The 13780-nt window shown below is 36.0% G+C and overlaps 1 protein-coding gene across 6 annotated transcripts in view; it reads right to left on the bottom strand.

Moving 5' to 3' along the window:
• Positions 1-5244: 5244 nt before the first annotated feature.
• LOC106867264 (uncharacterized) overlaps positions 5245-13780 on the bottom strand; it is a 95166-nt gene continuing 86630 nt past the window's right edge. For all 6 annotated transcript variants that reach the window (XM_014912085.3, XM_014912081.3, XM_014912083.3 and 3 more), the window contains 2 exons: positions 12022-12231; positions 5245-8867 (listed from right to left, as the gene is read on the bottom strand). In XM_014912085.3, the coding sequence (XP_014767571.1) occupies positions 8693-8867; positions 12022-12231 (385 nt within the window). In that variant the 3' untranslated portion in view covers positions 5245-8692. The remainder of the gene's footprint in view (positions 8868-12021; positions 12232-13780) is intronic.

The following is a 13780-nucleotide window of genomic DNA, read 5'->3' on the forward strand; positions in this document are numbered from 1 at the left end:
TTTGTACACAAACACATTAGTTTTATGATTAGGAAACAAGTACAATATGCTTACTCTAAGATTTTAAGATGAAACTGTATTCTTTTTTTAAGTGAAGAAATTTGAGCGATGGTCACTCGTTGGTTAAACACTGCAAAAATTTCACACACCCACGCCAAAAAGTTTGAGGGAACGCTCGGAAAAGAGGATGGATAAATCGCTGTGTTAAATAAAATGATTAAGGGATTAATCTTTTTAAACTTGTCCAACATCATGGGCATAGAAAGAACTATCGTTTTAACGTCTACTATTCCAAGCATGCATGGGTAGATTTTCTACGGCCGGATACACTTGCCGTCGCCAACTCTCACATGTTTTTAAGCAAGGTGACACTTCTTCATAGCTAGACAGATTTTCGCAGAATATTGGAAATGAATGACACTGCTTGTATGACAGCAACACTTATTTACAACTATCATGCGATGTCAAGACAAGGAGACACAAACATACATACACGACGGACTTTTTTTAGTTTCAATCAACCAAATTCATTCACAAGGCTCTATTTAGTGTGAGGATATTATAGTAGAAGACACTTGCCCAGGATGCCATGCAGTGGGATGGAATCTGAAACCATGTGGATGAGAAACAAACTTCTCAATCAGTCAGCCACATCTGTGCCTTAGTACTATTGTATGGATGTGAGTGGACAGAACTATTAGCACGCCAGACAAAATACTTCGTCCGTTTTTTCTAAGTTCAAATTCCACTAGGTCAACTTTGCCTTTCGTCCTTTCAGGGTCAATGAAATCAACTAGGCCCCTTCTCAAAAGTTTCAGGTTTTGTGCCTATAGCAGAAGGGATTATTATTACATGGACTGGACGTGTACTCTATTTTGCTGTCAGGGAGCAAAAAATCTCACTAACATTTTTGTAGAGGTGATGGGGGGGGGGGCCTGGCATTTATCACTTTCAGTACCAGATACAACCTAACAGATACTCTTGGCACACTCTCAAATTTTACAGAGTGTTGCTGACAATTTTTTTCCCCTGTCACAGCAAATTTCCAATGTCATCACAAAACATCATCATCATCTATCACTCATTGTCCAATTACATCACATATTAATACCAGCTTAATCCATTCTCTCTTGAGAATATATATTCTTTTCTACTGTAGGCACAAGGCCCGAAATTTTGGGGGAGGAGACCAGTCGATTAGATCGACCCAGTACGCAACTGGTACTTAATTTATCGACCCCGAAAGGATGAAAGGCAAAGTCGAACTTGGCGGAATTTGAACTCAGAACGTAGCGACAGACGAAATACCACTAAGCATTTCGCCTGGCGTGCTAACGTTTCTGCCAGCTCACTGCCTTTAATAAACATAATATTCTTTTCTACTCTAGGCACAAGGCCCAAAATTTTTGGGGAAGGGGTCAGTCGATTAGATCGACCCCAGTACGCAACTGGTACCCTGAAAGGATGAAAGGCAAAGTCGACCTCGGAGGAATTTGAACTCAGAACGTAAAGACAGACAAAATACCACTAAGCATTTCACCCAGCATGTTACCATTTCTTATTTCTTTATTGCTCATCAGGGGCTAAACATAGAGGAGACAAACAAGGACAGACAAAGGGATTAAGTCGATTACAGAGCCCCACTACTGGGTGGTTTGTTAAATCAGGCAAAAAAAAAAAAAAAATGCAGCATTGGAAATGGGTTTGAAAAAATATAAAAAAGAAAGAAAAAAGTATGATCGCTTTTGTGATATATTTGATTGACTGTCAATAAATGGGATTTTTAATTCAGGTACTATTCATTTTTGCCAGCTGAGTGGACTGGAGCAATGTGAAATAAAGTGTCTTGCTCAAGGACACAATGTGCTGCCAGGAATTGAACTCACGACCATATGACCATGAGCTGAATACGTTAACCACTAAGCTAGGTATGTGCAAATTAGTGACCTAGGCTGAAAGCTTATTACTGAGTGGACCCCACTGAAGACGCCCAGTGACTGGGTGGTTTGTTAGATCAGGTAAAAAAAATATGCAGTATGACCATTTTTGTAATAATATTTGATCAGAGATCTGCTGTAAATGGGATTCTTAAGTCAGAACATGACAGAAATAACAATCACTAACTTAATGGATGACCAAACGAGGAAGCCAATCTGTGCAGTTGCTCCAACCTGTTATAAATAATCCCTAAATTAGCAGTTGAATAGCCCCTTAATTTAACAGCTGAACAACCCTCTAATTAACAACCTAAAAACACTCAAATTATATACTACTGCCTCAGGATAGGAAGAGACATCACATAATAGTCACACACACACACATATATAGTTATGTGTGTATGTGTATATGTATTTATACTATTTTTTTTAGTCTCTTTTACTTGTTTCAGTCATTTGACTGCGGCCATGCTGGAGCACCACCTTTATTCGAGTAAATCAACCCCAGGACTTATTCTTTGTAAGCCTAGTACTTATTCTATCGGTCTTTTTTGCTGAACCTCTAAGTTATGGAGACATAAACACACCAGCATCGGTTGTCAAGCGAAGTTGGGGAACAAACACAGACACACAAACATATATATCACAGGCTTCTTTCAGTTTCCGTCCACCAAGGCTTTGGTCGGCCCGAGGCTATAGTAGAAGACACTTGCCCAAGGTGTCACTCAGTGGGACTGAACCCAGAACCATGTGGTTTGTAAGCAAGTTACTTACCACAAGTAAGCAACTTCCTTCTTCTTTGTGTGTTATCCATGTTGTCTTATGCCTTGGGCAATATCACATACAAGCTACACAGCACATGAGCCAGCCATGAACTCAACCAGGTTGTTAATAAGTTTAACCCCTTTAGAGGTACAACAGTTGCAGAGGTGAGCAGTTACATTTCAGTCCCTCAAACCGCTGCTGTGTGTGTGTGTGCCAGCTTTTCCTTCTTTGGAAAATTTGAAAACAGAAAAAAAAATGTTTTGTGATTTGCAGTTTTGGTGGGTATGGTCACTTTGCCCTAAGACCAGCAAAAAAGAAAAAAGATATAAGACTTAGGGCTCGTGGACTCATAAACTGCAAGGCAGTCTCAGTGCTGGTGGCAAAAAAAAAAAAAAAAAAAAAAGCACCCAGTTTATGTTGTAAAATGGTTGGTGTTTAAGATGGTGGGTAACCAACCATTGGAACCATGCCAAAGTAAACACTGGAGCCTGATGCAATCCTTGGGCACATCAGATCCTGTCAAACTGCCCAATCCATGCCAGCAGAGCACAGGGAAGTTAAAAGATGGTGATGATCATGATGAAATAAACTCAACTAAATGAACTGAGTCTCTGTGCTGCAATTTGAAAAACCCAGTCAGTCAGATGGTGTTAGTTGAGTGCGCTTTATGTAGGGACATGCATAAATGGGGAAATGAAGACAGCAATTTTAGTCTGCCTGAATTTCAATGGAAAGTAAGAAATATTTGCTTTGTAACACAGGTGAACGCAATGAACTCACAGCTGTTAAATTTTTAAACATAAATTGGTAGGCAAGGATAGGTAAGGAGGTAAACTATGATTAATGAAGTATAGTGTTGTTACCTAGCATAACATAATACACAACACATTTTCCTTTCGTTTTTCTTTTTTTGTTATATATATATATATTATTACAGAAAAGTGCATTTAATAACATCAATATGACACATAACACAGCTGGTGTGGTATTTTTGTTTATTTGAATTTAAAATAGAAAAATAAAAAGGAAAACCATGTTTTATATATTTTTATTTGCCAATTGTGGTCATTGAATTAGTTGGACGTTAGGAGGCTGGAAGACTTGGTCAAGGCTTCGAAAAATTTTGAAGAGTGGTTAATTAAGAGAAGAAGAAAAGAAAAAAAAAAGGTTTAATGGTATTTTGAATAAATTTGTGCAGATGGGTTATCAAGATGGGAAAGAAGTAAGAAAAGTATGCAGGTGTCAATGTGTGTGTGTGTTTATTCTTGAAGAAGAATATTGTTAACAGTGACTTCCAAGTTTCAGCCAGTTAAGCCATCATCAGCAGTCCAATGATAGCTTAACTGACCAAAACTTCGAAGTCACTGTCGACAATATCATTATTTAAGAATGAACTTGTACTCTACAAAAAAGCATAGAGTAACTCCTCAGATTAATGTAAAATCGTTTTTATTATAACTAAGCGTAAAAACATACATACAAATACATATCTATATATATATTTGTCAGTGAACAGGTCGCGGTCTCAAAGCGACGAAAATATTTTGACAAATTAAATTTAAATGTTGAAGTGAATCTAACAGCTTTTGTGTGTTATTTTAAATGGCTGCAATTGTTTTTGTTCCAGCACCCGACCTCAGATCAGGTCACTTGCTATGCAAGTACATCTCTCTACACATACTACACAAGTAGGAAAGGCTTATTTTACAATGTTATAAGTGTCCCATATAACTTGATATGCAAAAGAACAAGAAAATTATTCGAGGGTCTGTTGGTATAAAGAAAAAACATCAACTGAAAAGTAAAAAATTTCTACTGATGTTCCCATCACCAAATAGTGTATTGGACAACAACAAAATACAGATGAACCCATACTGTCACCACCAACAACAACCATGATTATTATTATTATTATGATAATGATGGCATAGTGTATTGTACTAGTTTGACCTCTAATCACGTGATATCTAACAATAAGTATAATAAATCAATCCCCACCTCCATTTCAAATTTAAACATTTTTTTTAAAAATAAATTCTTTCATGTTCACAACCATGTCTTTTGCTCTCAAGAATGAAACTTTTACCTGATATAAAAGACCAAAAGGTAACAAATGCTAAAAAGTGGAAATCACCATATAAACAAACAAACAAAATTATATATATTTATACATACAAAATGTCCCAGTAAGTCTGTTAGGTTTTCAATTACAGTTTGCTGTTAAATGCTGCCTTACTTATGGAACACTACACACACATGGTAACACATGTACACACAGATGACAGTAGATGTGAGATAAAGAAAAAAATATGATACACATTGATATTCATTCTGCTAACCTTCAAATAAAAACCATAATGATACAATTATCATAAGTAAGAAATTAATAGTCCATTTTAAGATCATAAGCTTACTAAAAATCCCATAAAAAAATAATTTAAAATATCGCCCACCTGTAAAAAAATAAATTCAAAATATCACACCACCTCAACACAGCATATATATATTTGATAGTACAAATAGGATAAACAGAACTCAAAACTTAAGTATATTTTTTTTATTTTTAATCAGTGGAAGTTACAAAGTGATTCAAGGGCTAAGAGCTTTGTGCTTGGCACTTATTTACACACACACCACACATACACATGTAAACACACACACACAGAGAATCTTGGGAAATATCAAAAATGAGAAACAGCATGAAGAGAGCAATGGTATACAGGTAAGGGTGATTTCAAGATTGGAATCTAGAGAGACTCCAGTTATCCAATTATTATTACCATTATAGATTCTATATTCTTAAAAAAGGCCAAGCAACAATACAGAACAACACTACACGTCATTAGAGTAGAATAAAAACTGTTATTTCATAAAATGTTTTTTATAAAAAGGGCTTGACATATCAGGAAAAAAAGCTTATTCTTGAACGAAATTTAATGATGGCAACTTGTCAGACAAATTAAGACCCTTCATCCAGTCATCTCCAAATATATAAGAGGGAAGGAGAAGATAAAATTCACTATAAATTTACTCTTCCAGCATGGTATCCTATAGTTATGTTCATCATCACTTCTTCATCTAGTATCTAGATCGATGACCGAAATGGTCTTTTCTGTACTACAGGTGCCAACCATGTAGAATTATTCAGTAAAGCAGCTTAAGAAACTTTAGTTTAGCATCAAATCTTGAATACTAACCCTTAACCTATTGTTTTCTTCAAAAAAAGTTTTTAAAAAAAGTGATATAGAGAAACAGTATAAAAGACTGGAAATGATATTGGCTTCAAATTTTGGCACAAGGCCAGCAATTTCGGGGGAGGGAGAAGTTAAATATAACAGCCCCCAGGCTAAGTTGACCTTGGCAGAATGTAAAGACAGGTAGCATTTTGAATAGCATGCTAACCATTCTGTCAACTCACCACTGTGCAAACCGGAAATAATATTGAAAATCTTATAAGATACGAACGTAATATCTAAGTGACTTATTTCTTAATTTAAAATATATACTCTTTTACTTGTTTCAGTCACCTGACTGTGGCCATGCTGGAGCACCGCCTTTATGCTGTGTGTGTATATATATATATATATATATATATAAATAATACTCCTAGTTAATGGAATCTAATGACATGTATAAGAAGGTGTAGATGTAAATGAAATAACACAAAATATATATGTATAAAAAATATTCTAGTACTTATAATTATACATCTATAAATGGACATTTCAAGAGTCAAAAATATACATATATAAGTTTAAAGTGAAGTTAATATATATATATGTAAATAGACAAACATATCCTCACACTAAACAGAAGGGTGGTTGGTGAATGAAAAAAAAAAAAAAAAATAACCATCTTGCTAGCTTTGATTCTCAATGCAATTATAAAAACATGAACCTTTTATATAAAGAATTTATTTTTGGAGAACAGCCTTCAGTTTCTCTTTGAGGGTTTCTTTGTTTTTTGAGTCTTTTTTTTTTGTGAGATTTTTAAAAAATGTAATCAAGAGAAAAAGAAGTTTATTTTTCACTCGACATTCCAATATAAACAAACATGAACTTTTCTTACTTTTTCACCACAATTTTAATCATACACAACACACACACACAGGTTAAACATAATTCTTTCTAATTTTGGTACAAGGCCAGTAATTTTTATAGGAAGTGGGATAGCCAATTACATCAACCCCAGTGCTCATCTAGTACTTATTTAATTGACCCTGAAATGACGAAAGGCAAAGTTGACCTCAGCTGAATTTGAATTCAGAATGTTAGGCCCACTGTGCTAACAATTTGGCCATCTCACCACCTTACAGAGATTAAGCAATGATTGTAATTCTGATCTAACTTATTCTATTGTGAATTAATACTTATTTATTTTTTAGAATCAACAATATGAATTAATATAAATGTTATTCTTGTATTTAAAAAATAAATATTCTTCTAAAACCAAGCCTAGGGTTAGAATATATTTACAGGCACCAATCTTGAGACAGGAAAATGGATAACCAGACATCTACCACTTTGCAAAGTAACTATATTACCATTTCTCCTACAGAGCATTTGTATTTATAAGGTTGTCTATCATTGTAAACATTGAATCAAAGCCAGTCTCTTTGCTATTTGAGGCATATAGAAGAATAGCTTCTACTGCTAGTGCTAAATAAGGAACTATAATATTGTGGAAACAAAAATGATAGAGTTAAAATAGCAGAAACAAGTGATAGTATCTAGTTAGAAGAATACTAGCACTGTATGATGCAATCAGTAATATAGTTGCCTGACAAGCAAGTGAATGATACCTGGATTGAGCCCTGTTGAGGAGGGCTTAGTTTCCCTTTCTTGTTCCAATCTGGTAGGTTGATACAATTCTAAAATCATTTACGTTAATATAACATAATTAGTATATAAGTCTATATTTTAATGTGAAGCCATATGATGCAAATATTTAATCATAAAACCCTCATCCACAACATTGTATCGAACATGAAGGAGTTCAGTTTGACCATCAAGAATACTTGTTGATTTAACAAAAAAAATTTTAAACAAAAACGTGCCCCTATGTACACATACTGAAGCCCTTTTGCAACTTGGCCATCATTTAAATCTTCAGTGATGAAGGGGTTTTCTTGAAGGAAAACTGGTTAACAGTTCCCCCCATCTGCAACAATGAATAATAGCTGTGTTCAGTGTGAACAAGAGAACTTCTCAATTTATCAAAAAACTTTTTAAGACAGCAAAGATCTCAACCATACTTGTCTATAAACAGGCTGTCACTTGTCTAAATCTTTGTGGTGATGAAGGTTTTGTATCAGAGAAAAATTAATTAATCATTGGAACTCACTTCTGAGTTTTATTTTACTAAAAACATGTAATTTTGTTATGTTATTCTTTTTGTTTACTTCATCACTTAAACTATTTTTTGTGTGCAATTTTTTTATGTATACATTGTGGAATTTGTTATGAGTATGTAAGTATATGCAACATTGTTTGTTTTACTGTACAAATGTACTTAAAGCTTTTTTTCTTTTACAAGAATTAAAGCAAACCTTGAACAAATACATACACAGTACACTGGCATACTATACACACACACTGATGCATATATATGCACATACATCCAAAAACACATATCTATGCATATACACACATGCAGATATACATATACACATAACTACACGTATAACATACATATATAAAAACATATCTATGCATATATACACATTCATACATATCTAGGCAAAAACATACAGGCATACATACATCTCTATGCATATACATACAGAAATACATACAAATTTATGCATGTATACACATGCATATACACATAGATCTATATACACACCCCTAAACCTTCCAACCTTTACTTGGTGTTATACACCTAAAATGTCCCCATTAATAAAAATGAAAAAAATGTTTCGCGAAATAGTCAAATTTCACAAGCCAATCTCCTTGATGATTTCACAATTAAAAATGCTGGCAGAAAAGGTATCACCACTCTTCAGAGCGAACCAGATTTCTGTTCGTAATTTTCCTGCCACTGGGTGTGGCAGGCAAAGGCTCTCCTCTGATGATAGCGCCAACTTCAGAATGCTTGTTTTTGTTGTGGTATTCTATTGCTTCAGGTTTGGTGCGAGTTGGAGACACATGCCCACGGGTATGGCCACTGAAAGAAAAGAATTAGGAATTTGTTATATGATCATATCTAATAATAACAAGAAATTAAAAAGAAAAGCAAAAATTTAATTATACCATCCAAATACTTCGTAATATATACAATTAATAAATTAAAGGTTATGTCAGGCTGAAGATTTCTAATGAGAATGAAATAGTACTTCACATGATTACCTCCAATTAGAAGTTGTAAGAACTTCATAATAGACAAAAAAAAATTAAAGATGAGGAATCTACACATCTTCTTCCTCATATTTTACAATTTCAAATTCAAATTTTTGAATTCTATGTTGTGTTGTGAGAGAATAATTACCATCTTTGTATTGATGACCATTGCCAGAGGAAATCACACGTATCCATGTTTCTAATATAAGATACAAGAAAAAGGAGGGGGGGGACTTTGTTGGTTAATGATTATCATGCAACTGCACATATAAGTACAAGCTCATCTTTAACATGAAAGGTAAGACAAAGAGATGTCATTAAAGCAGGGATCGCCAAAGGGGGTCTGACAGACCTCCTAGGAGTCGGTGAGGAATTACAGGGGGTCGATGATAGTCAAGGGGTTGAATGGGGATCAGCATGTGAAAGACCAGCTCACCCAGATGAACTGCTTGAAATATTTAGTCAGCGCCATGCTCATCCCTCACATTGATGTTGTCAATTTTAATAAAAGATATTCCAGCAATATGATGCATTTTTCATATTTTTTAATCATGAGAGCAGTTTCATAAAAACTGAAAGTTTAACACTGTATACTCATATATGTAGTTTTAAATGTAAAAAGTGTGTCATCTTCAATGGAATTTCTTAATCTGTCGTATATATTTTAGCCAACGTTTTAATTGCCAGCATCAGCACCCAGTACACATTTAAAGTATGGAACAGTAGGGTAGGGTATTAAGATATTTCAAAATGAGGAGGGTGGTCGAAGCGGAAGGTGAAGTGGCTAAAGGGGGTCGATGGTCGAAAAAGTTTGGTGACCTCTGCATTAAAGACTTCTTAAAACTAGGAAGAGACATTTAGCTGTTTTGTGAAGAATCTTCAGTTGATGGTTAGTTACACAGATTTTTTTATTGACTTCCTCTGGCAAAAATATGTAAATGTCCAAACATGTAAATGGTTCTCCACCCATAGAGAATGGATTCTACAGAGTATATTTTGGTTTGTTTAACAATGTCCCAGTTATTGCTTGCCTGACAGGCTGACATTAGAGCAACTAATGGTAGTAAAACGAATGTAGTAAATACAGCTGTTACATTTTATAAGTGATTCGTTCAACATTTCAGCTGTTGATGTCACTGACAACAATAGCAGTAGCAAAGGAGCCACTATATGGTCATTTGACATGCTAGAAGTAGCAACCAAATCTCCTGCAAACCACACCCAAAAGAGACATTAGATAATGTACCCGGAGATACACTATTGCTGGAAGAAAAAAAGAAGTCACAGTTCACATGCCTTCGATCATAGATTTGTTTGGTTAGAATAGAATTTTGTTTACACAACAGATACAGACAGCAACAAATTTAATGATGAAAATAAAAAAAATCATTTTATAAGTAAATACTAACAGATATTTAATAGATTGTTGTTGTTGTTGGCACTCCGTCGCTTACGACGTCAAGGGTTCCTGTTGATCCGATCAACGGAACAGCCTGCTCGTGAAATTAACGTGGCTGAGCATTCCACAGACACGTGTACCCTTAACGTAATTCTCGGGGATATTCAGCGTGACACAGTGTGACAAGGCTGACCCTTTGAATTACAGGCACAACAGAAACAGGAAGTAAGAGTGAGACAAAGTTGTGGTGAAAGAGTACAGCAGGGTTCACCACCATCCCCTGCCGGAGCCTCGTGGAGCTTTTAGGTGTTTTCGCTCAATAAACACTCACAACGCCCGGTCTGGGAATCGAAACCGCGATCTTATAACCGCGAGTCGCTGCCCTAACCACTGGGCCATTGCGGCTCCACATTTAATAGATAGTCCTTGTGATTTTAATTTAGATCACTTTAAAACATGAAGTTTGTATCACAGAACCTGGAGCAGTCTTGGAGAGATAGGTTGATACCAAAAGGGTTGTATCAATAAACTGTTAAATACAGTGGATACTTGCACATAGGAAGTCTTGGGTTTACGTTTGTGTTTCTTTTATAGAAGTAAAAGTGGTTGGGTGAGCATGGAGTCTACTTTGTAACCATGTGGTTTTAGGTTCTATTCCACTGCATGTCACTTTGGACAAGTGTCTGCAACTATTGTAGCCTCAGACCAACCAATGCCTTGTGACTAGAACTGGTAGATGAAAACTGTATGGAAGCTCGTGTGTGTGTGTATCTGTGTGCACGCGCGCGCGCATGTGTAAAACCCAATTCATATAGACAGTGTGTTACTGGCAGCTATCTCAAATAATCATTGATTTGGTAAGCATTAGGTTTGGTGGGGGTGGAGAGGGAAGGTTGAGAATGTAATTGTATAATACAGTAAATCTGTTATGTGATGTGTGTGTGTGTGTGTGTGTGTGTGTGTGTGTGTGTGTGTGTGTGTGTGTGTGTGTGTGTGTGTGTGTGTGTGTGTGTATAGACTAAAAGAGTGCAGGGAAATCTCCATGAGGAATGGAAAATCCAATGTTTCAGCCAGAGTTCTTCAGAGAAACACTGACAGGATTGAAATTAAAGAAACATAACAGAGTTTTACATCCCCTAACTTTGACAAACTGGCTGCAACTGAGGAGGAAGACTAGACTACATGAGCTTTATACACAGACTAGAAGTAGTAGAAGAGAGAAAATATGGCAAGGGTGGTTCCTCCCTGTCTTGGCATCACATGATAGTTGTGAATGAGGAGCATCACTATCATCCAAATGGAGTTCTTCAGTTCCAATCTTCCATGAAAACATGTCTGGCCATGTAGAAATATTACTTGACTTAGAAACAAGTGAAGTGTTGGTGAAAGGAAAAGCATCCAGCCATAGAAAAATATGCCAGTCTGACCCATGCAATTTGGGAAAATACATGTTAAAATGGTTGCAGGAGCTACCATGACCAATATTAATGAAACATTTATGCAATTATCTGCAACAGCAAAGTATATCACATCTCAAACAGGATAGGGTGTGTTACCTCCCAAGAAAACAAAAAACACTCACCAGGAATAACCATTCAAGAAATTTCCATTACGCTCATAGTGTGGTTGCCCGTTCACCTTTGGAGATGACCTGTGTTCACTATTGGTACCACTGTGGTTTGTGTTATTTTCATTCATTCCCATTATCTCCTTCATGGCACCGTTGTTGTAGCGGGCTACAATCTGTTCTCCTTCAGGGCGGAGTCGTGTGGAAGGAGGGATTTCGTCCCAACTGTTCAGTAGAGATTAAAAAAATATATAAATATATCGTAGAAATATTTGAATAAGACAAAAGTATGTAAAATAAGAAAACAAAAGAAAGTAATTATTGAGAGAGGAAAGTAATTATTGAGATAGGAAAATAATTATTGAGAGAGAGAGAGAGAGAGAGAGAGAGAGAGGAAATTCTGCGGATTTAACCCTTTTACTGCAGAAATAAAAATATACCCACTCAAAATTTCATTACCCTGAACTGTGGAAAGCAGTTTTATAAATCAATCAATCTTTTGTTGAGGAATGTCATATTTGAAACCAGTTTCTGTTCAGATATGTCAAGTTTATTGAGGCAACATCACTTGCAGACAATACCAATTCTATTTTTGAGTTGGACGATTTGACTGAGGACTGGCAAACCAGAAGGCTACACCAGGCTCCAATCTGATCTGGCAGAGTTTCTACAGCTGGATGCCCTTCCTAACACCAACCACTCCGAGAGTGTAGTGGGTGCTTTTACGTGCCACCGGCACAAGGGCCAGTCACATGGTACTGGCAACGACCACGCTCAAAAAGGTGTTTTTTACGTACCACCTGCACGGGAGCCAGTCCAGCGGCACTGGCAACAACATCGCTCGAATGATTTTCTAATTAGCCACCAGCACAAGTGCTAGAAGGCAACAACCATGAAATTTAATTTCACAAGTAAAGACAATTTTGTGTTTCGTTTTCTTTTGTTGCTCCCATCATTAATCTTCAAGGACTTCCAATATACATTTTATAGATATTTCATCCACAAAAAAACGGGTGAAAAGCAAAGCAGATCTGAGGAGGATTTGAACAAAAGCATCAAAAGATGTTTTTTTTACACTTGACACCCAAACAATCCTGCTATCCACCCCTCGCGTTACATATCAATATTTGAACATCAAGTCTTAGGGAGTTTCTATGTAGTCACATGATCAGCTAGATATATAAACAGCAGCCAAAAGTTTCTTAAATCATCTACCCACGTACACTGACTTATAAAAAGACACATTGTTTTCTTTCCTCACACTGGGGTGAGGCAGATCTGTACCAAACAGCAAATATGCCAATGTACTACTATTCTGCAATACCACATGCAAGTCCCATGCTTTAACCCTCCTGTAACCATATTTCTGTTGAAATACACAGCCTTTTGTTTCAATTCTGAAAATAATGACAAATTTAGTAAAAGAAGCTTGTAATTAATAAGATGATGTACGGAATATAATTTTGATGGAAAGTTTGAATTTAGATCATCTAGATCAGTTTTAATTTATACATTACAATTGATTAATTGAACACATCTGACCTTGACCTAAACACTTTTCCTCTCATACATAGAGAAATATGTTCACACACATAAACAGAGAGTGAGAGAGAGAGGAGGAGAGAGAAAAGGAGGGAGAAAGAGAAAGGGAAACATTAAAACGTCTGATGTCAAATAGTGGCACTCCGTCAGTTACGACGACAAGGGTTCCAGTTGATCCAATCAGTGGAACAGCCTGCTCGTGAAATTAACGTGCAAGTGGCTGAGCACTCCA

This window comes from Octopus bimaculoides, chromosome 9, assembly GCF_046866305.1.
Source record: "Octopus bimaculoides isolate indiv1 chromosome 9, ASM4686630v1, whole genome shotgun sequence".
NCBI classification, from domain to species: domain Eukaryota; kingdom Metazoa; phylum Mollusca; class Cephalopoda; order Octopoda; family Octopodidae; genus Octopus; species Octopus bimaculoides.